Source organism: Drosophila biarmipes, chromosome 2L (assembly GCF_025231255.1).
Source record: "Drosophila biarmipes strain raj3 chromosome 2L, RU_DBia_V1.1, whole genome shotgun sequence".
In the NCBI taxonomy this organism is placed as follows: domain Eukaryota; kingdom Metazoa; phylum Arthropoda; class Insecta; order Diptera; family Drosophilidae; genus Drosophila; species Drosophila biarmipes.
Window position 1 is genome coordinate 3,215,931 of NC_066612.1, and position 26,292 is coordinate 3,242,222.

Genomic DNA, 26,292 nt, shown 5'->3' on the forward strand with positions numbered 1-26,292 from the left:
TATGTAAATTTTATTGATATAACGTAAAGGTCGCGATGCAGCAATTTTTTCAATTTTTATCAAAGAACTTAATTTACATCAATTACAATAAACACATGTTATTCACTTAAGGGAACAATGAAAAAATCGTGCGGAACGGGGAAAGTAAACGTTCCGAATTTTACAAAAAAATGTATCCTTTTTACTGCCTTTTTTTAAACATTTAAATACAAATTTTAAGGTATATTCTAAATATAAAAAAAATATTTAAACGATCATAAAATGATTATTAAATAAAAAATTTTTCCCACTGTGCCCCACTGAGTTTCAGACTGAAGCTTTTATAATCAGCAGCAGACAGTAAGACCTGCAATCACCCTTATCAATGCAATAATTGAACTTATTGGACTTTATTTGGTTTGGTTTTTGTACATTTCGCAATTTAAAAATCTTTGGCAAACATTTCTCTTACATTTTTTGTCTCTATTTAACCCTTTTTGATAATTTCACTTTAATATTTTGTTGGGTACGCAGAACAATGCCATTCTCAAAAGTGAGATCCTCGAGCTGAGTGGCGGGCAGCAGCTTGAAGTTCCTGATGACCGCTGCCAGGAGTACCTTCATCTCCAGGATGGCGAACTTCTGTCCTATGCAGTTCCTTTGGCCAGCACTGAAGGGCACGAATGCGAAGGGATGTCGGTTCAAGGTGTTCTCTGGCCGAAAGCGTTCCGGTTGAAACTGATCTGGTTTCGGGAAGTGACGGGGATCCCTCATGATGTCGTAGATGTGGATGCTGATCTGGGTATCCTTGGGCATCACCATTCCATTCACAACACTCTCATCCACGCATTGGCGCCCTATAAAAGGCACCGAGGGGAACATCCTGAGGGACTCCTTGATCACACACTCCAAGTAGACCAGTTCGTTGAACTGGAACACGGTGATATCATCGCTGTCCTCGGGGAGGTTTTCCACCTCCTCGTAGCATCGCTGCTGGACATCCTCGTGCAGGGCCAACATGAGCAGGGTGAAGATAAGACACGTTGATGTGGTATCGTACCCCTCGAACATGAAGGTGTTGACCTCATCACAGATGCCCTGGTGATCTATCTGTCCCTCTGCCTCGGCCGCCAAAAGGGTATCCAGCATGGCATAGCGCTGCTTCTTGCCAAACTCATCCACTTCCCCAAGCTGCTTCTGCTGGAACTGCTCCCTTTTTCGTTGGATAATACGGCTCGAGAAGTCGTGGACTATCCGCAGTTTCTCCGCATGCTTCCGGTAATCTCCGTAGAGGAAGAAGTACCAGTTGTAATACATCAGCGGGTTGCACACGCGTTGTATCAAGACTTCTTCGATGGCGTGGATGGCCTTTCTGTACTCGTTGCCCTCCGACATGTCATCTAGCTTAACACCCAGAGCGGTTTCTGCAGGATGTACGGAGTTTAGTATGAATTAGTTAGGGATTTTTCCAGAGGCTCACCACATATGTTATTTAAAGTAAACTGTGGAATAACCTGGTTAAGATCCAGCTCTGCATCTTCGTTTTGGTCCAGGACTTTGAGCAACTTCTTGCACTCTTCTCTGAAGTTGAATACAAGTTTTTTACTAATTATAATAATTATAATTTTAATAGAAACCCACTTGAAAATGGCCAGGAACGACTGCAGCACATTGAAATGAAAGGCGGGCGTCAAGGCCTTCCTTCTGGAGTGCCATTTGTGGTCTAAAAATGATCGATTAATTAGTAAAGTAATGTAGAACACCAAGTTCGATGACTAACCCGTGCTAATCAGCAGGCCGTCTCCCAGAAACGGTCTAATCAGTTCGTAGACCACGTTCTTGGTTATCAGCTTGGAGCTCTGGAATATCTCCTCAGCCTCCTCGGCGCGAACCACATTGTACATGGGTGCGTACAGAAAGTACCACAGATAGTTCCGACCTTTGGCCTTGGCAGTGGACTCTCGCACAAAGTTAAAAACACTTGCTGTCATAAAGCCTTATATAGTAGCCATCAAAATATAAAATGGGGCTACCTACACGGCGTAAAGTTGAGAATATCCAAGTTGTTGCCGAATCGTGATTTTCCCGGCATTACGGCCACCTTGCTCTCCAAGGGACTGCCATCCTCCGTCCGCACCCGCTTGGATAACGACAGAATAAAGTAGGTTTTATTCAGCTCTTTCAGTAGGAGCCAAAGGGCTGCTAGTAAAATGGGGGTTCCTAGCAGAGCGATCCACATTTTTTCGCTATTTCCTCCGTTCGATCCGTTCTACGGGCGATTTCACCGCCCACTGAGCTTTGGCATAGCTTTTGCATTAAACCCCAAGCCGATAATCATAATCATCACTTGTTTATACTATACAGCACCATGCCAAACAATAATAATCTAGAAACAGCTTTTCTTATCAGCATTTTTTGCGGTTTAGTAAGGTGTTACTGTTTGCAGGGGGTATTGTTTTATGCATTACATTTTAATATATCAAATATCAAAATAACACAACGATTAAACACATCTATCCAATAGTTTCGTAGTCGGTATTAAATAGTCTATCATATTTTTCCTATCTTTAAAGTCTACTTAATCTGCACGCTTGCTGTATTACACGCGATTATAAATGCGTCAAAGGTCAATTGGGCTCAGATGAGTATGTAAAATAATGGCTTATATTTACACGTTTGGGAGAGTAACTTTTACAGTCGATTAAAAATATTAGACAGGACGGGAAATTATTAATAAATTTGTTATTTAACACTTTAAATATATTACAGGAAACCTTTTAGACTGTCATAAATTTCTCGAAATGGCGAATATGGCATGCTAATTCATATAAATGATATCGTCACGCTATGAAATTTAAAACGTTACGGTAGAATGGATAAAAGTATCTGTCAGCTGACGATATTGATGGCAAAATAATTTAAAATACAAAATATATATTATAGGAATAGAATATACATATGTTTCATAGAGGAACGAGTGTTTGTCGTGTTTTATATTTAAGGTATTAAGGTAACAGACTAAAATTTAAAAAATGAAATTTTTAAGGAGATTTCCAAACCACTATAAAATAATGCTTTTACTTATTACCAAGATACTTCGTATCCAAAGGCATAATAATTGATTGCAGCACTTATCAGATATCGAAGTGGCTAGCTGAGCATTTGAAATACTCGAACCTGCTTTACGATCGCTAATTTCCACGTATGACCATTCCAGATTAATAACAATTTCTCGGCATTGCCGTACACAGATTTCCTCCCAGGCCCAGCCACATATTTTCCCATCGTGCCAACTATGGCAACGGGCTGCTGAAGACAAAAAAAGTAGGAAAGAAAAAGGAAACGCGCAATGTCGCATCAAAATGCCGCATTGATTAAAGTTTGATTAGCTGCAGCTTGGGCCAGATCGCATTTGGGCTTGAAGAATTAATTTGAGCCAAGTTGGCCGAGTGCGCGCGCAGAAATGGCCATGCCAGTTGCAACCTGGCCAAGAGCAGCAGTGGCGGCAATAGAAGTAAATGTGGAAAAAAATTAAATCACAGTAATTACATTTTCTGTGGAAATGCCAGGAGCCGGCGAGCGAACGCGCAAACATGCTGCACGACCAGTGCGTAAACGTGGATGACAAAAATAGTCAATGCAGCAGCAGCAGCAGCAACATCGGCCACTGCAACTGCAACAGCAACAGTCACAGCAGCAATCACAAACTGCATTTGGGCATGAAAAGTGCTGTGCCGGCACAATTGGAATGGAAAAACCGGCCCTGTCTCTCTGTTTTCCTCTTGTTTGTTATGAACAAATGTTATTGCAGCGGCAACATGCTGCATGTGTTGCTGCTGCAGGAGCAACATCGGCTGCTGGCGCAGCGGCAGCAGCTCTCATTAGGATGCAAAAGACGTCGCTTGCCGCCTTTTTAGAATTACTAATTGAATCGACGCGATCAGTGGCAATTGCAGCGGCATCGGCCACAAGAAATAACAAAAGCAAGCATTGCGGTGGCGGCTCGCATGTTTGTTTGTTTGTTCTTGCAACCGCTACTGTTGCAGCTTCCGCTGCGGCGTGAATGCACAAACATACGCCAGCGCATACGCCTGCGTTTTTATTATTTATTTATGTACGTGATTCTCGGCGCGGCTTGCGATTCTTTTAGGGCGATTCCCGAGGCAAAAATCTGAGCCAAAGCAGAGCTATCCGCCGATGCACATCCGCAATCCGCTGGGGGGATTGCTAAGATAATAAAAGCTGAGTTGCTTGGGAACCCCAGATCCTTAAGCAGCCTTCATTCATTTCAATAAAATGGAAAAGTCCTATAAAACTAGGCTGGCAACAACATGATATGGGGGTAAAAACACAATGCGGCTCTTAAAATTGAAATAGGAACCAGAATGACTAAAAAAGCTGAAAAAAAGATAACTTAAAAATATATTTGAGGGGTATTTTACTTAAGATCACTTCCTAAAGGATATCTCTATTAAAAACCTTAAAAAGCTAAGTCCATCCAACTTATTGCTTTTACTTCTTGCAGATAATCACCACTCCTTTCTGCAGCAATCCTTAAAATATAACACAACAATTTTCCATCATTTTCCTGCATCTTTTTTGCAACAAAATCCATGTTTTGAGAGCTGACCTTACCTGTTGCATTGCTGGCTAAGCACAAAGTCATGTAGCAACATGTTGCTCTCGTCCGCTGCAACATTCGCTGTGCGGCAACATGATTTTTCAATTATTGCCGCGGCATGTAAAATTTGTTGTAAGCGCTTGCATATTTACTTTAACACCTCGTCGCCGGTGTGGTACCTTCTTGTTTTTATTCCTTTTTTTGTTTTCCGCGTACTATTTCCTTTTTTGCGTGTATTGCTGACAGCAGACGATGGCGGCGACGAACAGGCGACGCTTGTTAGCCATGTTGCGTCTCCTGACACTTGTTGCACGGCATTCTGCCCCAGCAACCTTTTGCGGTCGCAGTGCCCCAAAGATCTCAGTTCGCCTGGGTGCTCTTGCTGTCAGGGGTACCATGGGCAAAAAGTCGCATTTTAGGCACCAATTTTGAGATATTATAATTTAATTATACGTTTTTGAATAGACTAGGTTTATAAAAAGGAGACTGAAGTTATCTTACACCATTTTTATGTGTTGGTAAAGCTAGTTTGTCCTTGTAATTAAAGCTTTACAACACTGGCAATATAATTAAGTAACTGACACATTTACAAAAGCTATAAAAAATGTATATGTATCCTAATTAAATTTAATTTCCTTTTTTTATCATCTTACATCTACACTAAGTTGGTTAAAGGTTAAAATCGTTATATATATATTATAAAGTAAAATATTAAATAATATAAGTGCAAATATTTAAAAAATGATTTCCCAATTTGTAGCAATGTATTGATTATTCTAACCCATTGTGCCGTGTTGCTCTCGGGTTGCTGTTGGTGTTGATGTTGCTGCTGTGTTGCTGTCGTTGTCGTTGGCGTGTGTCTCTCGCTCCACTAAACTTTTAATTAAAATTTGGCCGTATCACAGTGGCTGGTGCTTCCTTTTTTGTGGCTTGTTAATGTCACCTGGGGGAAAGGCGGGGTATGGGGGATATACCCCTGATTTTTATGCAAATTTGCCAGTCTCGTTTTTCGGTCACCACCGGGCCACTTGAGGGGTTTCCAGACGACGAGGAGGGCTCACTTTTGGGATCGCAGCGGATTGGATTGGATTGGCTTGGATCGGGTTCCCAGACCGAGGCTGCGTTCGTCATTAAGTTGTCATGACCATAATCATCTTTTGCGACGGCCATAGACCAACTTTGGCGTCCACTGCTTATATAGTATGTCTCTGTTGAAAAAATTGCTATCCATCAATAAGGCAATTGGCATTTCCCGTCAGATTAAAAAAAAACGGATTGCCTTTTACTGGTAGTTCTCTTGGAAGTTGGTTACAGTATGATTGTTATAACTTTATTTACATGCAGTAATTGAGAACAAACTCACTTCTGTATAATACAATAAATCTTTCGCGCAAAATTAAACTTTACTTGATGAGAAAGTTGGACTTGGCCCAACTAGAGTTTCCATTGCGGCGTGGGACAGGTGCATAAAGATATATCGACTCCCGTTTGGATGTTGCATGATCCGGTGTGGCAATTGGCCAAGATTTATTGACATAATGAAGACTAATTCGCGCGTCTGTGGCCGAGCATTTTGACAATTATTTATGTTGTATTAAGTTGTATGGCGGCAGCGCGTGTAACGATGTAATTAATTGCCATGGATTAGACACCGCCGATGGCTGAAAAGACCTGGTCACGCCAACCCGGTCTGGCGATGGAGATGCGGAGGCACTGCCAAGCGGGGCACAAACGGAGTATCTGAGCCAGGAGAGCCACAAAGCCAAGTCAAAGCCGAGCACCAAAGCCGCTTAGGCCCATAAACAACCGAGTTTATGCGCGACCATCTGCGACGATCCGAATTGGAAGCGGAATGGAATCAAATCGAATCGCAGCACTTCAATTGGCCATTTCGCTTTGATGCGATTTTAAAGCGATTTAAATATGAATGTCTAAAAAAAATGGCCGTGATCAACTGATACAACTCAAAAGGCTTAGATATTTTGCGCTTTTTGCCATCTGTTCATTACTTATAGGTGATGCCTCATCAAGAACAGGAAGGCTATAAAAGCCTAAGTCTCTGATAAGAACGCCATATAAATGCTCTGTTGCCGTTTCAAATATTGCATTTACATTTCTATTAATGCTTTAGAATTTTAACTTTGTAATATACAAATAAAAAGAAAATGGATTCTTTAGATTGGCTTTAAATATCTTTCCTAAAAGATATAAAACCAAATGAGAACCATAATCACTCCATTCCGAATTTCCCTAGAACGAAATCAGGCTGCATTAATTTTACGAGCCACACATCGCTTTGCGTATTACTTCCACATTAAATTTAATGAAATTTTTAGCTGCCCGAACTAATTAAAAAACAAATTTCGCCTTTAACAACCGCTGCGAATGGCTCTTGCCCATAAAGTGTACCCAGACTTCGGTTGAATCGCCAAATTGAATTTGCCTTCACGGATTCGGGGCTCAATTCCCGCTTTATTCCGCTTGGCTTCGTATTTTGTTTTATAGAGCAGCTACCATTATGACGTTTTTTATGGGACCTAAGCTCATCAAAGTTTAAGCAGGCACTTTATAGGCAACTTGTATATTATTTTCCACCCATTGTTTGGCCGGGTATTAGGCGGCAAAGACAATGGCGGGTGTTGACAGCCCAAGTGAGAGTAGCTAGATGATCTCTGGACCAGGTCTAGTTAATTTGCTTCAACGAGGAAACCGCACGCAGGTCGTAAAGTTAACCGGCGGAAATCAAACAGATTTTGCCGCGCCAAAAACGCGCGCGACTCGCGTTTCGCTAATTGAGTGCGACAGGGCGGTTGGTGTTGGCCTGGTCTGGCATCTTGGCCCTTTCGCCATATCCTTGTGCAGTACAAAAGGAGAAAAAAAATGTATAAAATTTATTACGCCACCGAACACATGAAGGACAATGCCGCTGCCTCCTCCTCCGCCTCCTTATTTATTGCTTCCACGAATCGCGCGCGTTGTTTCCGAGAAACGTCCGCGGCTCAGGCGATCCCATCCCAAGGTGGTGGCTATCTGTCTGGGCCCGCTGTGGCCCCGGCTTAACAAGTCGACACTTTTCTTCACACCTCGGCATAGTTGGCCAAGAATTTACTTGGCCATATTAAGCTTAATGGCCGCCCGTCGCGATCGCTGCCCAACTGGCCAACTGGCCACCGGTGGCAGTTTGCTGGCTCGTTTCAGCCGCAATGCGGTTATTAAATGCAAAAATTAAGATAAGCCCCTGCGAGGAGGCCTTCGAGAAGGGTTTTCGATCCGGTTCTGCACAAGGGAAAAGGAAATGGTAGATACTGATCAGGAATTTGGGCACAATATTATTTCACGAGAGCTTTTTTAAAGGATATATAAGTCATGTATACTTCGTATTCAGACCGATAAATTAGGGATTTATTAAAACATTTTGGTTAGAGAGCCTTTTGAATTATTATTATTAAACAATCTTAAATAAGATTCTTATAGTCAGCACTGAAAAAAGTATTATTTTTTCTTTTAAAATGTTTTAATTTTATTTTATTTCTATTTTTGTTTTTCTTTTTCCTTATTTTTTCTTTTGTTTATTTTCTTTTTTTTTCCCCACAAATTTTTTAATAAGTTTGTGGTTACTTAGGGCAAAATCAGTTGCTGGCATAAGCGTACACTACTATATGAGTATATGGTAAACAAAAACTAGAATGTTGTTTATTGTTTCGCACTGATTTAAGCACGCCAAAGAGTTTTTTTCTCTGTAAAGTAAGCCAACAGTTCGTGGCCCCGAGCTAAGCAATGTCATGGCTAATTACCAATAGAAAACCAGCGGGTGTCCTCGTTGCCTTCTCGAACGAATTTCGCCCATATTTTCCGCCAGTTCGAACACTCGCGCATAAATCCTCCCATTTTATGCATTTTTAGCCCTGCTGAATGGGTCTTTTGGGCGCTCCTTTGGCAGCTGTGCCCATAGAGTGAGCTTTTTATAAGAGCGTAGATCGTAAAAATTCGAAATTTATATGCACTTAATTGCGGTCTCCTTTGGGTTTCGGTCACTAAGCCCGGTTCCACCAACCCAATAACAATGTCCGCCTGCTTATGATGCACTGCATCAACTTGGAATGGCCCCCGAGCAGCGAACTCACAATGGGGCAACCTCTAAGGAAAACTAAATCTCATTTGTAGTGGCTCATTCAAGTTGATTATAAAATATGAAATATTAATCAAATATAATGAAGACTGCAGCAGTTTGCTTATCACAAATACTTCCAATGCTGCTTCAATTAACTAGTTTTCCCTTTCGCCAGGCCCTATATCAACCATCCGATCCTCCGCTGCATTTTTAATAAATGTTGGATGCTTGCCAGTGAGCACTCAGCACTGCCTTAATTAAAAAGTGGCCAGCACAATTTAATTAGAAGAGTCTGCGGCGGCATAGAAATGGGGATGGGGCATCCATGGGGTTAATTGCGCGTCCCGCTGGCGACACCTCATCAGTCGAGGAACTAAAGTCGGCAATTGCCAGATATGACTTTAATTTCATTTAATTGGCAAATGGGCTGCAGCACTGCAGCACTGCAGCTGGGAACTCTCATTACGGCCTGTAATAAGCCGGGGCAGGCCGATGGAATGTTGATCCGAAGCATTCGGATTCCATTAGCCGAGCTTGTTTCCTGTTCACTCCGGGCTTTTGAGTTTTACTTTTCTTTTTACCAGCTCATCGCGGGCCTGGAGTTTGGGAACTAATCAAGCGATTGGTTGCGCATGCGCGTGAAGCGCTAAAATGCGCAGTTTTCCTCCTTTTTCTGCCTTTTTAGGTTCTTTGGTTCCCGGGAGAGCGGCTTAAAGTCCGGCGAGATTTATGCCACCAAAGGGCGCAATATATTCAGATATGATTAATTGTGCGTCGCATTCCGCTGCCGGAGCCCCAACCTCAGCGATCCAGAGGCGGCGATAACAACGCTGGGGAATATTTCGCGATTCTCCACAGTTCTTCTTGACTTCCCTGACTTTTTCCCCTTTTTTTGCGGACCGGACCATCGCACACGTACGAGAAATTTCGCGCTTTGGCTGGCCTCTTGGGATGCTGGCCGGATTGGGCATCTTTTTCCTCCAGGGAAAGGAGCCCGGCTTTTGCATAAGCCAAAAGCAATTTATTTCCCCGCTCGTTGCCAATCTATGCGCAGAAATCTCACCCGAGCTGGTCGGTCTGAAAGAGCCGGCTGGCTTGGAAAACTGCAAGATGACTGACAATGTTCATATATCTGCATGTGCATTGACAGTATTCTTTTCGGAGAAGAACTGCCAAAGGAAGTGCCTTTCGACATTGCTAAATGGCTCGTGCTTAAAGTGAATGGGCTGGTTTTTGAATGGTTTCGTTTTGGCCTATGTTGAAAATGAAAAAATATAGTACTTCAATTTGGAACAATTTTTTAATTTATAAACATTTTTAAGGGAAATATACTAGTATACATTTTTGTAATAAAGGAAAGTGTTTTAGTAGTATTCCATTAATTAAAAGAAGGATTATATCTAATTGGTTTGGTGGCATATATTAACAGAAAAATAAAAGTCTCAAATATTCTAATGTAGGATCGTAAATAAGAGATAAAATCTATACAAATAATTTAACAGATCCTCAATGTCCTAAGTGCACCTGTCCATCTCCCAGCTTTTTCGATTCCCACCTTAAGGGCCTTTTCAGATCGCTAATGAAGTACAGAATTTTAAACAGCCTTCCTCCTTTGGCCACCCTGGCCAGGAGCTCACTGCGTTTTAGTGCAAAGTCGTGTTCGATTTAGCATAAAACGCTGGCCGACTGCAGCTCAAATGGGAAATGGAAGTGCAAATGGAAGTGTCTGAGGAGCCGGCAATGTGTGCCGTCCTCTGTCCGTCATTTCTGGACATTTTCCGCGGAGCTGTGCAAGCTTCCTGCCTGAAAGAATGTTTCCGTCGAACCCTAATCGCAGTGTCAATATGTGCGCTGAGACATTCGATCAAACATTTGCCAGCGCTGTAAAGTGTAAACAAGTTCTGAAGTTGAATTGTCTCCCACTGTCCATCGGGGTTGTTCCAAAACAACCTGCGGGCGAGGAACAGGCCCCCTCTCAGAACCCATCTGAATTGAGTTGATTTTTATCGCTGTCACATTTATGACATTATCGGAATCGGTCAATATTAAAACGAACTCGCACCCTCGCCTCGTCGCATGGGTGCAACACCTTCCTCCATGGCAAGGGACCGGCGATTGTGTTTATTATGACTATTATTATTGACAGCTATCGTAAATAACGCTGCGATCTGGTCTCGGGCTCGAGGGCTGTTTAAATTGAGCCTAACCACTCGAGTGCATTCATAACCCATAAAGATTAAAGTCTCAGCGATAACCGCAGGAACACTGTCGAAAATGGGTTCTTGAATTTAAGATCCTAACAAGGAAACCGTAAAACTATAGAGCTAGAACTTTTCATCTCTCCAATCTTAAGTTTATAGATACCAATATCACCTATATATCTTATAGAAACTTGTTATCCTTAAAGTTTCTTAAAATACTTAACTTTTATTATTATATATATATATATGCAATATATTTTGCAGTGCAGCACACTTGTGGCTGTTGCACTCCTTGCATGCCGCATAATTAAATTTTTGGTGGCATGAGAGGGCACCCACCACACGAAAACCTTAGCTTATCACCTTTTAATTTGTAAATGTCGCTGGGCAAGGGCGAAAAGAATAAACCAACCAAAATAAAACCTAAAAAAACTGGTTCTTAATTAAAACGACATTGTCGAGTTCTCTGTAAATAATCGTAACGAATCAGACGACAACATAAAAACGAAGAGCAAGAAGGGAAAAACCGATCAGAACAGGGAACAGAAATCGACCCAGAGAACCAGAATGGACCCAAAAAAAAGCCCCAACCAGAAACTGCAGCGCGCAAAGGTTCTTTTTATAATTTGAAAACATTTTTCTGGCATTCGGCATTCAAACGAGCTGAGTTCTGGAGAGGAAGGTGCTGTTTGCTGGGGGAATGGAGGACTGCCTGGCTTTGGGCCAACATTTCTCCTTCTGCTGGCCCGTTTTGGTTCAGTTCTCTTTCAAGTTCTCAAGTCGTTTTTTGATCCCGTGCGTTTCGCCGATTCTGGCGTTGTCGCCTCGAACTGATTTATCGAGAGCCCTGGCACTTGAGACGGTTTTTAATTATATTTTTGGTCGCTTCAAATGACAAGAACTATTAATTTTCTCCTCTTTCGGTCTGTGCGGGTCGTAAAAAAGGCGTTAAAAGGCAAAGACCGGGCAGGAAGATGGATCGAGGGGCCGTAAAAGGGAAGGGCTTAATGGGAATCGATTCTGACGCTGATCGCTGGAAACTAAAGGAAATGGCACTATTTCGGTGGCAGTTCAAACAGATCGTAAACGATTTGGTAGTGCTCCGATAAGGATGTGATAGCACACGGACTTTAGACAGGTGCTCATGTGATAGCGGTCTCCAAAGTAGGGGTTGTTAATTATGTTAAAGCCGTTTTTATTTTTTCAAAGTGCTGTCGGGGCTTTTGCACTTTTACTAACTTACTTTTATTGTATAATAGATATATGGAAAAGTTCGTACACTTGTAAATATATTTACAATCGAGTGCAAATACCTTTTCTGCACACCCGTCCTCGTTCGCAACGCTAATTGAATAACCTTAATATGGTACTGTTTCGTGTAATTTGGGGTAATTGTGGGGCCTTACTGTTATGCGGCAGGCTAATTGATTCGCCAGCATCCTCAGCTGTCGTTTGCAGATCCTCATTTCCCCATCCAGTCAGTCGGGTTCGCGGGTCCATTAAGTCCTCGGACCCGAAGCGATCCCAGGGCCCCGGTGTGTGCGTGCCAAGGCGAAACAGTAGCCAACTGGCTTGGAGTCGAGCCGCCACATAATCTGTCAAAAGAAAAAGTTCATAATAAATCAAATGTCACGTAAACAATATTATTAAAATGATGCAGTCACCGACACGGCACTGGACCCGGTCCGACCCGAAACCAGAATCCGAATCCAAGCCCATCTGACCGACCCAGACAACACTCATTAAACGGCAGAGCCTGCGGCGGGGCAGAAGGGATCTGAGTGGGGGTAGGACGAGCCGCCTGGCATGCAAAGCAAGCTGCAGAAGATTCTGTACACCGAGAGAAATGAGATGCGGCTTTCTCAGCTGAAAAAATTAGGAGCAGGCTAATCAAATTCATCAAATCAAATTATATTATTATATAAATTTTTCAATATCTTAAGATTTTACATACTGAATTCATTAAATAAATACAAGATTCTAATTAAAAACCAAAATTATACCATACATATTCTTTATCTAATCCTATTTTTTTATACAAACTAAATTTCTGTCATTTCTTTTTAAAATTCGCCTAAAGGCAGGCAATAAAATAAGTCATAAAAAATGCTCTTAAATAATAAAATATAAACGAACCTTGATTCTTTCAAAATCCAATGATTTTACATTTATTTTACTCGGTTTTAACTGAACATTTTGGGGTGCATTTTTTCCCAGTGCATGGCTTGCTTATCTGCGGCGGCTGCTGCTGCCGTGGTAAGCATAACGAGTTGGGGCATTTAAGCCCCGAGCCACACAAAAGTTACAAACTGCCATGCAGGTAGACGGCGGCACATCGAGATGGAGCTGCAGAATGGGACTGGGAATGGTGGATGAGGACGAGGTGGCCGGGATTCTCGGCGGGTTTTTGTGCAGCTTCTGCGCGCATTTATGAGGACGCACGGGTCCCGCGGGGTTTTGTCAACGTCGCCGGGGCCGTCGAGAGTCGAAAGACCAAAAAGGAAAAGCCCCAGACCATCAGAGGGCTTTGTGTCAAAAAGGCTGGGCCCAGCGTCCTCGATTCCCGTCTGAGCTGCAGGTACGCGTTAATCACACTTTGTGCCCGCCGTTTTGCGGATTCTTGCGGCTGCAGAAATACATTTAAAATTCCAGCCACGTCTGCCGGCCAGGCGAATTGCCTTGGCATTAAATTAAAGGCTTTGGGACGCAACAGGAAAAGAGTAGCACGGATGGCACCGTCTTTTTAGGGGGCCTTTGGGGAATATGGCCAGGCTGGAAATTTCACACCTCGGCGTACAGTTGCAGGCCGGCAAAAAGCGCAGTGTAGGCGTGAACCTTTTAGGAACCCGAATGGGCCACAAGCAGACCCATTAAGGAACGTAACGAATACCCTTCGCTTTGGGCCGCAATAAGTCGGTTACCTGGGTGGGTCGTTGAACCCGCGGTTGCATTGCGCTGCATTGCATTGCCTTGCATTGCCCATATCCCATATCCAGCCGGCAGCCCACTCTAATCGATAATTTATTGCTGGCCGGGGAACAATGCGGTCCAGGCATCGGCAATGGCATCAGTGTAGCTCTTGACCAGCGCCAGGAGAAAGCTAGAGCTGTAAGCCAGAGTCTAAGACTAGAACCTAAAACCCAGGGAAAATGCGAGCCTGGGTTCTGTTCTGCTGGCCAAGATCCACATCTGCCACAGAAAGAGAAACGAAGACACGAAGCTGCTCTATGGCTCAGACTAATCTGCCGGAGCACATCGCGATGTGCCAGGACCGGCTTTAGCCTCCCTGCTCCTCCCCACTGACCATCCCATGCAGCATACCCCATACCTCAGCCCATCCCGTCCTGCACTTCCTCGTCTCGTTGAATTTATGTTTAAGCATTTCATGGCACTGCCGGCCACGTACGGTTCTCGATATGAGATCTCTTTCCAAAGGGGGAGCCGATGGGTGCGTGACACGAATTTTAAGGTACTTAACCGAAGGTTAACTTGTGGTTAAATTTTTTATTAAAATGTTAGCTTTAAATGATGGTATATATTTATACTAATAGTATTGGAATTTTACAAATATTTTTATCCATATGAAATGCTTTTTTAAGAGGTTAGACCATAGGTACGCGTTAAGAATTTAACCTTGGGTTACTTTACTAAAGTATTTTTTGAATATACCTTTCAAAGCAGCTTTGTATTTAAACAAAGGCATATACTTTTTATAAAAGTGGGAAAGTTGAAAAAGTTTTTAATTTCAATTAGTAAAAAATATATTTATTATTATTGTTACTTACAATGCTTTATGCTGACCATCTCTAGGCCCTGTTTTTGCGTTCGGCTCCTGCAGCTCGTTCGCAGCTTGGCCATAATATTTATGTCGTTTTTGTGTGCCCTTTGCCGCTGCCACAGACGACGCGTTCCCCTTGCTCCTGATCGCCCCCCGATCCTTTCCTGCTCCTGGCCCTGCTCCTCGATCTGCACTGCCATTTCCATCTGCGCAGCTCCATGGCTGCTTTGTGCCTTCAGCTGGGCTGGTGTGAAATAATGATGCCGTTGCACAGATAAGGTGCCTTCTAAAAGTGGAGTTTCGTGCCTGCCCCATTGTGATTGGGGGATTGTGTGCGATCTGGCCTTATAGAGAGAGCAGCAGCAGGAGCAGGAGAGGATGGAGACGGGGACGCAGACGGAGACCCGCAGCAGAAATATCATAAATGGCTCGGCGGCGGACTGCTATGGTAAATCTCGAGCTGTGCATCTTGGGATGCAATTTGAAATGGGCTCCGTTTGGGCCCCACTTTTTCGTGCCCTTCGGTTCCTGCTCCGGTGTCCGGTGTCCAGTGTCCAGTTTCCAGTGTCCGCTGTCCGTTGCAATTGCAAATTTCTTTTAATAAGCCTTTTGACGCCTCGCTGCCAATGCCAATTGTAAATTGCACGGAACCAGCCCCAAGGAAGGGCGAACCGAAGCGAAGGAAGGAAGCCGGGGAGCGGCTCAAATTATATATACTTAGTGCTGCGGCCTTTCCGGTCCAATTGAAATAGCAGACCCAATGACGCAAACGGAGACGAGCATAATGGGGATAAGGATGCACCAGGCGCGAGTACGTACAGCCCAACTGTCGGGGTCACCGGAGGTCCGGACGAGGGCTTTGCTATAAGGCACTCGATAGACCTCCCTACAGTGTGTTTCAAATGATTAAGGTTAATTTTATCAAGACTATGGATTAAACTAAAAGTAGACTTTAAACTCCAAACTTCATACGTCTTCTAGGTCGTAAACTTGAAAAATAAGTTCTATATTTCTTGTTTTTTATAAGTTAATACTACAAAAAATACTAAAACCTACTGTAAGTTTAACCTGCAGATAATTTAACCTACAGTATCAAAACGTTAAAAAATAAGTACTACAACTCAAAAAAATCCTATTATTATAGTATGGTGTTTGGTTTTTTATCAACTTAAAAGAAATTATTTTTTTACAAAAAATGTTAAACCCTCTTTTTAAAACTTTCCTTACTTTTACGAGTCGCACTGTACACTTACCGCGTACATCGCTTAAGTCATGGCAACCTTAAATGAAGGGAAGAGGTCGCCCGTAGTATCCATTTCTCATTTCGTTTTTAGCCCGATGCTCGATCATTTATCTTGTCAAAGCTAATTTAAAGTTAGCGCTTCCTCCGTCTCGTTTTCCCGTCTTAACCCCTTAGTCCCTCCCTGTTTTACTGCTTATTCGCGCTGTCTTATTTCGCACGTAAAGTGTTAAAGAGCAACAACAATGGTTATTGCAAAAAAGGGGAAAAACCCCTCCACTCAAAAGAGTAACAATTTATTTCTTCCTGTGGCCGAGCTCAGAAAGCGCAAGAAATATTTAACAGCAAAAAATATTCGTCAATTTTTGTGCAACGTCACGTAGGCTTTTTGTTGCCAATGTTGGTGTCGCTGTTGTTATGACTGCTGTTTTGGCAGCTTTCACACCAGCGTGCATAGTGGGTTAATGGCCAACAGAAATGTCAGAGGGTTAATTAGTTTTAGGGCTTTAAATGTAGAAAGTAGGATATGCATTTAGAGCTACAAAATTATTCTGAAAGTAAAAGTTCTTGACATTAAAATTTGTAGTACAAGGTTTTGGTGATTTTTTTTAATTATGAAATTATTCTGTAGCTATCAGATCAAAAATGCATTTTGTTTCTAAACAATAGTCACACAATTAGTTGTTTCTCAATGGCACTTTGTTTGAGGATTATGATAATTTTTATCAACGGAAATACCAATTTTTTCAACACCCCTTTGACATTCAATTTTATTTTCAAAGCAATAAAGGTTAAAGCCTCGTATGAAGCGTTGACTTTTAAAAAATATGTTAATGAGGTGCCTGGTAGAGCTCCAAATTGTTATTTTAAGAACCAATCTTTATGTGGGTATGAATTTTCCTCACTCCCAGCTCACTGTCACTCCGAGCTGAAGCTTTTGGCATTGCCATTGGAAATGGAAAATTGGCATTGCTTACTTATTCATGCGTCAAAGTTGCGTCTCTGGGGCCTCTGGGATTCCTTGGTTTATGCGTCCATTGTGTGTCTGGCCGAGATCAGAGGAGGCCATAGGAGACCAGAGGACCAGGCATCGCGGTAATGAGCTGCGGCTGCCGCATGCTGCATGCTGCATGTGTCTAGCCTTGCGACATGCCACTCATCAATTAGAGTTTTCCTCAAAAATCCGCCCGAAAACCGCCCGACTTGTTGGCCCAACTTGCTCTTGGCCTGTCCTTAAGTCTCAAGTCCATTGTGATTGTGTGTTTTTTTTTCGGGGCACAGAGAACATGATGTTCGACACCACAATTTGTGTTGTACTTCGTGTACTCGACATGGGCGAATGGAGTGGGGGATTCGGGGAGATGGGCGATGGAGGTGGAGAATCTGGGCGGAGGACGTCGCGTCTTTTGCATTGCAAAGTACAAATGGGGAACGACGTTGCAGACGACGTAGCTGCTGTGCAACGACCCTGAGGAGCCGCCTCCGAATCCAAATGGAGTTGGAATCGCAGCAGCAGCAGCAAAAGCAGCAGCAGCCTCGCATTGTTCGGCTCCCGACTGGACTTGGACCTGGGTTTGGGTTCGGGTTCGGGCTGGGGTTCCTTCTCCGGCAATCAATTGTTGCATCTTGCTCTCGCTTTGCGGCTGCTGTGGCTGTGACTGTGGCAACGAGGCAGACAAACGGCGTCGTCGCCTCGTTTACTACACAGCCAAAAACGAAAAAAACTTTAAATATCTAAATGTCACCTATACGTGACAATTGATCTACACAGAATAAAACCGAATAGGATAATGGTAGGCATTCAAAATTTAAAAAATATTAGTCTTTTAAGTCTTAAATAATCTTTATTTGAGACATTATTTTTTTAAATCACAAATATTATAGCAGTTATTATTTTAAATCTGTTTAAATTTAAAGTAACCAACATAACCATATGGACTTAACAATAAAGCTCAAAAGGTCAGAAAACTTACAATTCTTTCGTTTTTAAATTAATTTAATTAAATATCAAAATTTAAATTTAGGAAATAAATAGTGTAATAGCCTTTCTTCCAGTGCACCCTGACCAGGTTGTGTCTCCTCGGTTTCCCAGTTGGCCTGGGTAGGTGATATTGCCTTATCTGATGTGTCATTTCGCTGTGTGCCTTTGCTGCTTCTGTGACTCTTTGCACGCGCATTGCGAGCCTTAATTTTTGGTCAACAGTTTTTTGCTTGTTAGCCAAGTTATGCGGAGGCCGCATACTCTCCTCCTGAGATCTCGAGAGAGAGGCGGCCAGGCTGGGAGAAGGCCCAAAAGAACGAAAAACCGTTTACCACATTGCCCAAATAATTGTCGTGTTGCTGGCGGATTCGTCTTTTGCCGCGTTTCACGTTGCCAATTATGAGGCACGCTCCACGCGTTTTTGCTGCCCGTTCTGTTTGCCACATCTAAGCGGTTGGCAGGGCACGCCCACATTCTGGCAACGACTCCCACAACCAGTCGCACTCCCAATCCCCAGTCCCAAACCCACTCCACTCCCACTGCTTTGTGGCACCTTTCCACCTCATAGCTGGCCTCCGTGGCCCCGCTGCCATAACCATGTTTTCCTCGGAAAACCCGGGTCGTTTATCAGGCGGCGGGCATCGGGCAAAGAGCTCCTTCTAAAAAACCCAAACCCGAATCCAAATGCCAATATCCCCGGTCTTGCTGGCCAACTACATTCGTGTTTATCAAAATGAAATGTAATGAAGATCTGCATAATATTTCCTGTTTGGGGGAAAAATAGTGGCAAGGGCTGCAAACTGATCCAAGAACAGCACGATGGTACAGTTGATCCAATTCAACAGTGGTCTTAAGTCTTTAAATCTGAGAACATTTCAGAATTATTCTTTGAGCCTTACCAAAAGTGAGAATGTTATTTGTTAAAAGAGGGTATTTTTGAAAAGCCTAATGTTTGTTCAATTTAAAATTGATAAGGTGATTCAAAAATGTTAATTATCATTGAATTTATTATTTCCTTCCTTATTTCTGGCAATTTTTATTATAATAGATCTCACAGTATATTGGAATTATCAGTAGAAGTCAGTCGCAAGCTATTCATTTAAACTTGCTACCCCTTCTGGTGACTTTAAAAGCTATATTCGTGTTCTCCCTTCAAAATTTCTACCATCATATCAAGGGTTCCCATAATTTTGGTTCAGCTTAGATAATGACCAGCAGTTTTCCAGTTTCCGCATCGAAAAACAACGTGTGGCAGTCATAAAACATTTTGATCACAACAAGCGAGTTCAAATTTTGAATTTGGGTGAGGTTGTGGTTTCGAACAATAGTAAGCCAGCCAGAAAAAAGCACTTCGTTGTCTAATCAAACGAAATCGAATCGAATCGAGAGTCGGCGATCGATCTTGTTCTACTTTTGGGGTCCAACCTTTTGTGCTTTATTTTCCTCGATTTCTTTGGGTTTTTTCGGTGGTTTCGGCGCATTCCTCGAGGCCATTGGCTGCGATGGTAAAAGTCATGCCCATTGTTCTGTGGGCCCCAACAATTAACATTTTCGGCTCGAAAGGTCGTGTGGGTGGCGAGTTAAGTAGATGTGTTTATTGATTTAGCTTTGCTATTAACAAATTTGTGGGCTAATTAAGAATATGTCAGTCCACTGAATTAGCATTCGATGCGAATTTTAAGCGTTGGCGTAGGAGGAGTCCGGTGTGGCATGACATTCACACAACATTTGTTCACAAATTATTTATTGTCCGGCCTCTTAACGATCACTATTCTCGAATTGGTCTGGTCGGCAGAGCTTCTGGTAATTTATGTAGATGCTTTTTGGAGCTGACAATATCTAATTTAACCAGTGTCTGCCACTTTAGATGCATGTTTTTTAATTCACCCAGAGGAATTCGATTTTATTTATGAAATTTATGCAATATTCAAGGCATAAATAATACCAGACAGGCTGGTTGAAATGCATATTAATTATAGTAGCAAGGAAATTAAAACATCAGGTAATGCCAAGCTAAGCAAATGTATTTGCTTATTTCTGGGATCGGAAGAGATTAAGCATTTCCCCTATAAACTATTTTTAATGCCTGGCTGATCATTTGGCTTTTCGGTTTACATAAGACTTAGGTTTACTCACATGCGGATTATTTCGGAACCCAGAAGATCTGTAGATCTTAAAAAAGCTCTCGTGCAGCTGTCGGCGAATGTTTGCCTCTACTTTTTTTGGCCCTTGACTGGCAGACGTTCTTTGAAAGTGATACTACACACACACCGGCAGGTACACACAGATACCCACCAATACAAGCTGAAACTTCTATGGGGACGTGTCAAACACTTGAATGTGTCAGCCTTTAACACTTTTACAATTTGATTTGCGTTGTCTGTTTCCAAATGCGGCTGTCGTCTCGTCCTCAACCGCCACAACCACTCTTTCCACTCATTTTGGACACTCGCTCCGAAGGTTCCCCAAATACGAACAGCACAAATGTATGTAGATACAGATACTTGAGGGAACTAAAGAATACTAAAAAGCATAAACGGCCCGACCCCTTGCGGAGTTCCCTGCTTTTATTTCGGTGCTACGCCAGAGGAGCACTTCATATGTGAAGACCCTTTTCACTGGTCGCCAGAGATCCGTCGACTCTTCGAGATTGAGATCGTCGCTGTCTTTCTTTATCACTGGGCATCGGCATCTCTATCTGCAGCTCCAATGTCGGTTGTACTTCTGGGTTTGTCGCTGGCTCTCTGTGATTATGCTGGAGATGGGAGCGTGATATAAGATCATAGAGATCATCCTTCTTTTATGGTCCTAGAGTCCATGATTCTTTCATGCGAATTATACCTAGTAAGATCTTAAGTTTGAGGATTTAGTATTTCCAAATGTTGTAAACTTTTCTATTACTATAAATAATAATTATATCATTGGATAGTTGTTTGATCTTTATGTCGATAAACTTTTTCTACAACAAATATTGTTTCTATTAAAAGTTATATTTTGATTAATTTCTTCTAAACTAGAATACTAGGGGTTTTGTTATGAGAAACCCCATTTCCTGTCAGTTATCACGACGCACGCTCATCACTGGGGGCATACCTTATCGCACATACCTTCTGTTTTGGGTTCCTGGCTCTGCGGTTTCTTAGTCGCTGCTGGAATTGTAGACAATACATATTTCCGAAATGCGCCTCTTCACACTTTGGCATTTATCAGTCCGTCCCGACGGCCCGTATTGAATTACATGCCAACGTGGCTGCTGACATATCATCATCATCATCATTATCAAGTGAGCGGCCGAGGGAGCATCCGTCTTCCCATCCATCCAATCCGTCTCGTCAACCTCATCCCCGTAAGAGTACCCATCCCCATCCCCATCCCCAGAAGAGTACCCATCCCATTCCTAAGTCATCCAGCGAAATTGCCGTCTCAGCGCGGCTGCATCAATTTCAGCGCTTTCGGGTGACATTATTCAATTTAAGTGCTTTCTATAGAATCTCTCATAATGAGCGTCATGATCATGAGGTTGCCCCCAGCCGAAGCAGGAAATCTTCAATTGCGAGTGGAGAATTTTTTTTCGCTGGTCTGCGGCATAGCTTGCCGACTCTAGGCCTTTGAAATCGAGATCTGCGCAAAACTCTGCGAACGTCATAGGCCGAGAGGAAAAATATATATATTTATGTGGGACCACCCAAAATGCTGTCATTCGGAAAAGCTGAAAACATAAAGAGCCAGAAATTATGCGGCTGCCTTTTCCAATTACAAATCAAACGTCAGTCAAAAGTTGAAGACCGTGCGCTGCGTTTGTGGCTTCAGCCAGTAAGAAAAATATTTGGAAAATACATGCGTGCACATTTGATTATATAAATAATCATCATAAATGCACGACTGCATCTATAGATCCCTCTAGGAACTGCGTGGGGCCGGCGAGTTGCACATTTGGCCGAAACAGCAAACAAACATCGGGGCATGAAGCCATAAATAATAACAAAAGAGGCCAGTTAACTGCAGCGTCGATATTCTGTGATATACGATCGAAATGTTGGCCAAGTAAATATTTTTAGCAAACGGTTTTCATAATTTAAAATCAATTTAAGTGGCTTGAAAGCAGTAATATTATAAATATGGAAACTGGGTTAATTGCATTTCTGAATTTGGTCTGTATCCATAGCTCTTCTCCACTCATCAAGATCATTTGGGAGAAATAATACAAATATGGTTATCCATCAACCAATCACTTGCCAGCTTCATTAGGGCATATCCTAGAAACCTGAAATGATTTGAGTTGTTTCTGAAAACAAAAACTTTCGTGGGGATTCCTGAGGTGCTGCAGACAAATTGATGTGATTCCAGCAATTTGTGGCTATTCTTTGCCGGCGAGATCATTATGCTGCATTTATGCCCAAATTGAAGTGAGGATCTCCACTTTCAGCCAACACCTGGGGGCCACAAAGCGGGCCCATTGACAGTGCTATTATACGATGAGTTTTCATTTCTCATCTCGGACCTGGGATCCGGCATCTTGGATCTTGGATCGCATCGGTTCTGGTCTGGTCCGCCTGATCTGATATGGCCCCAAAGAAAATTAAAGCTGCATTGTGTGATGCGCGTTTGAGGAGCAAAGCAAAGCGAAACGATATGATTAAGCAGAAAATAATGCACTGGGAAAAACCTTAAGGGAAGTCAAGGAATTAGAAATGTGATTTAAAATCTTCCGTTTAAAAAGTACTTTTTTTAATAACCCATTTTGATTATGAATAGGTTTTTGGATTTAAGATTAAAGATACTGGATCTACAACTTAGTGTTTAAAGGATTGTTTTGGCTATAAAGATTTTATATTTTAATTTTAATCTAAAATCTCTTAGCCATATGCTCAAAATTTGATTTTTCGGAGTGTGGAAAAGATGAGGCCCAGCTGCAATCAGCGGGCCAACTTGTTGTAAACAAATTGAAGTGGCACTCAGTGCTCCCCTGGCTCTGCGCTCTTCCTCTTGCCTTGGCCATTACCGATTGCACTCGGGTTCAACTCTACCCTTGCCCACTCCACGCCCATTCCCCTGGGATCGGGATCGGGATCGGATTGTATGGGATGGCCGGGGATTGGGGATGGTGTGGTACGGGGACGTGCCTTCATTAGGCCATGCAGAGCGCGTAGGCAGAATGTGTAAACACACAGCGATTTCCATTCCGAATGCGTCTCGTGTGCTATGCGTAATTTTAATTGATTTCATTTACGCATTTTTGACTAATGTTCACACGCCGCTGCACCGGACTGGCGGGGGGTGCAGCTCATTTAGCATGGACTCGGCGCGTTGATGGACAGAATCCAACTCCAAATGGCTGCATCGGGAATGTATTTTTGGCCCTGTCGCCCCACTCTCGCGTCCGCAGCTCCCCTGCCTGCCTGCCTGCTGCCTGGCTTCCCCCGAAAAAACTAAAATCTGTAACATAAATTTCACTTTGATCTATTTTTGAGTGGCCACTGCAACTTTGCTAAATTCTGTTCAGCAGAAAGCATATTTTAGACTTTTAATTGCTACTAGAGTGCGGGCGCACTCGGCGGCGACGACCCACTTTCGAGAGTCTTTGCTGGCCAAATTCTCTGATCGGCTGGGGGATTTTTTATAGCGACGGAGAGGGGAGATCACCAATTTTGAGACACATTTTTTATGTTTCACAATTTACAGTTTTACGCTAATTAATGTGTGTCATACAAGCTATTTATAAGGCACCGAACATAAAGTCCTGCATTTAGGGCGCATGAATAATCTTTGCCCAATCACCCCCACTTTGCTAATTACCCAAGTCGGCAATCGAAACTCCTCTATCACACACTCTTGATGTCACCACTATGATAGCTTTGGGGTTTCTTCCCAGTTCTGCCATCAATCTCACAGTTGACATCCCAACCATGAGCGATTTGGAAGGAAAAAAACTAAAACGTGTGACTTAGCCAGCGACAAACTGAAAGTAAACCTCCAACTTGCCGGGGCCATCAATCAATCAGTCACTTAATATGAATATGAAAATATGAACCCGAACCCACACACTCATTGCAGGTTTATCTGGCGAACATTCGCCTGCCTGCCATTCATTATTCATTGTGTGTTTTTCCTCTCGCCAGCCAAGTTTTCTTATCTAAGGCAACAATGTTGGCCAAGTTTTTGTTTGGGCTACCATAACTGCAGCTCGAGGGGCGATTTTGCGGCCGTTTTTGCGGCAAATGCACCACTTGAAATGTTTATAGAGAAATAGCAAACGGCTAAGCAAAGTTCATTGAGCGACCGAACCCCTGAAAGCCCAGTTACCCAGACCCAGACCACACCCAACTGATTTTCTCTCACTGACCATCTAAAAAAAGCGTACATGACACCGGATTAAAATTATTTAAATGTAAATACTTTTAAAAATGTACTTGTTTAAAAGAAAATGTTGCCAGTACAAGTATTAGCGCGTAATATTTTTCACTGAATATATTTAGTTTGTATAAGTCTAAGAAACCCAACTTAAGTTTTATTCTATATTTTTCCAAATAAAATGCCATATAAGGTCACACTAATTATAGTTCCTTCATACTTATTACAGAGACAGATTGAAAATATAAATTTTAGGAAAACTGCATTTAGAAATATGTAAATACGTATCTTATAAAGAATTTATAGAATTTATATACTATAGATATTTTACTTTGTTTCTTACTGTTTTTGCTAATTTCCAACCTTTTTTCGGCCCAGTGTCATAGGGGCTTAACAGATCCACCGATTGGCTGGCAGTCATTCAATTCATTTGCAATGCAGTCGGCATTTGCTTTTATTTCTACGTAATTGCGAATCTTTTGAAGCGATGCGAACTGTATCATCATAGTACACACTATACATCGTCCTACCCGTATGCATATTGATTGATAGCCAATTTGCACGTGCTCCAATTTGTGGCCGGGGTTTGGTTATTGTCGCCATGTTCTGCCCATACGAAATCAGTGCCAGCACCTTACCTCCGCCCCTGTCCCAGTGGGTTCTTTGGCTGCACCCACTTGGATTGTCACGTTTGTGTTTTGTTTTTCGTTTTGGTTGTCGGGGGTTGGGGTTCTTGGAAATGTGTCGAACACAAGAGCCGCGAGTTTTCCACCCAGCAATTTGCAATCTTTGATAGATGGCTTATGTAACTGCCAAACAGTGTAAGGCGCAACACTAAAGTGGCGAAAGTATTAGACGCGTCGGGGGAATTACGTAGTTTGGTCTGCGGAACGGAGTCGACAAGTGCAAGGCACTCAATCAATTAGCGATAGTCAAGCCGCTTGGGTCGTGTTTGGGTTTTATCAATGTTTCGTGGTTGCACTGGAAACTATTCGAAAACCAATATGAGTTTTAATGGTGTTACCCTAGATACATTACCATACTCGTATTAATCATTAAAGAGTAGTTTTCAGCTGAAGAATTAGTTATATTGGTTGTTAATAATATAAAAACGGAGGTGCTTATGGGGAATATTTAAAGTATCTTCAAGCATTCCTGTTTTAAATAGAATTTATGTATAATAGTGTTAGAAAGTACCATAATTTTCGACTCTTTTCATGGTTTCCTAAATTTTTTACTGAGTTCCATTAATTTACGGCTTCTCTATGGTTGTAATTAAGATAATACTCGCTCGCTTTCGGCATTTCCCGATGACTCCCCAGCTTTTTATCGGACCTGCACTCGCATAATTCATCGTATCGCGTTTTGACAGATTCGGATTGAAATCGCCATCGCGACTTTCCTCGCCCACCCAACACGAGCGTGCGATTTCAATTGGCCGTCGAGTGGCACACATATATTTTCGCTGCTCTCCAAATGAGACGCATCATAAATAATAACTAATGTTTTGATAAGTCTCCAACGAGGGGAACCACTTTTCTGTTTATCAAATTACGTATGCAGTTTGCTCATTAATTTTGGCACTACGAGAGGGGAGACGAGGCAAAGCCCCTTCCGCTGAGGCAGCGTCTGAGGCACTTCCGCTGATCTGCTCTGAAAGTTGCCCAGTGGGGTTTTAGCACCTCTTCTTGTAGCCAGGGGATCTCACTCGGGGCTTTGAGGCAGGCTTTCGCGTGGGCTTCGCAAGAACGTCATCCTCCGAAGACTGTGGCGTGCGGACGACAGAACTAGACGTAATCTCGGCGAGCTGTCAAACAGTATCTTAAAGATGCCTCTCCTCTGACTACTTGGCAACTGGTTCTGATCGCCGACTGCGGCCTTTTGACCAAGTTTATGACACACGTTTAGCCATCCTCTTGGCCCACGCTCATCCGCTTTGCGGGCAGGAAGGGAGTTGACCATTACGCCCTTTATTTTTTATTTACTCGTTCGGGCCAGCTGCCCCTGCCTCTGCTTCTCTGTATTTCTAT

The 26,292-nt window shown here is 42.7% G+C and overlaps 3 protein-coding genes across 7 annotated transcripts in view; 1 reads left to right on the forward strand and 2 right to left on the reverse strand.

Annotated features, from left to right (window-relative positions):
- Nucleotides 1-26,292, forward strand: part of LOC108029061 (bone morphogenetic protein receptor type-1B) — a 56,146-nt gene that overhangs the window by 5,384 nt on the left and 24,470 nt on the right. The window lies entirely within an intron of this gene.
- Nucleotides 374-2,242, reverse strand: LOC108029066 (probable cytochrome P450 4ac1). The gene is made up of 5 exons (XM_017101136.3): nt 2,017-2,242; nt 1,760-1,963; nt 1,621-1,702; nt 1,460-1,560; nt 374-1,403 (listed from the first exon to the last, which is right to left on the reverse strand). The coding sequence occupies exons 1-5, from the start codon at nt 2,216-2,218 to the stop codon at nt 463-465; spliced, it is 1,530 nt and encodes a 509-aa protein (XP_016956625.1). The 5' UTR covers nt 2,219-2,242; the 3' UTR covers nt 374-462.
- On the reverse strand, nt 2,225-15,633 carry LOC122818822 (uncharacterized). Of its 5 annotated transcripts, none has more exons than XM_050885455.1 (4): nt 14,698-15,633; nt 12,581-12,778; nt 12,319-12,507; nt 2,225-2,365 (listed from the first exon to the last, which is right to left on the reverse strand). In XM_050885455.1, exons 1-4 carry the CDS (start codon nt 15,110-15,112, stop codon nt 2,331-2,333), a joined length of 837 nt encoding a protein of 278 aa, XP_050741412.1. In that variant the 5' UTR covers nt 15,113-15,633; the 3' UTR covers nt 2,225-2,330. The 5 variants fall into 5 exon arrangements, with proteins under 5 accessions (XP_050741412.1, XP_050741414.1, XP_050741410.1 ...); XM_050885457.1 differs by lacking the exon at nt 2,225-2,365 and adding an exon at nt 7,636-7,876 and having other exon boundaries at nt 12,577-12,778; XM_050885453.1 differs by lacking the exon at nt 2,225-2,365 and adding an exon at nt 7,661-7,876.

Coding starts and splice junctions, on each gene's coding strand:
- LOC108029066 (XM_017101136.3), bottom strand. CDS start 2,218: ATGTGGATCGCTCTGCTAGGAACCCCCATTTTACTAGCAGCCCTTTGG. Junction 1,964..2,016: donor TATTCTCAACTTTACGCCGT/GTAGGTAGCCCC, acceptor GCTTTATGACAG/CAAGTGTTTTTAACTTTGTG. Junction 1,703..1,759: donor CGGCCTGCTGATTAGCACGG/GTTAGTCATCGA, acceptor GATCATTTTTAG/ACCACAAATGGCACTCCAGA.
- LOC122818822 (XM_050885453.1), bottom strand. CDS start 15,112: ATGATATTTCTGCTGCGGGTCTCCGTCTGCGTCCCCGTCTCCATCCTC. Junction 12,779..14,697: donor GATGGTCAGCATAAAGCATT/GTAAGTAACAAT, acceptor TAATTTTTTCAG/CTGAGAAAGCCGCATCTCAT. Junction 7,877..12,318: donor AATTAGCCTGCCGCATAACA/GTAAGGCCCCAC, acceptor TCCCTTGTGCAG/AACCGGATCGAAAACCCTTC.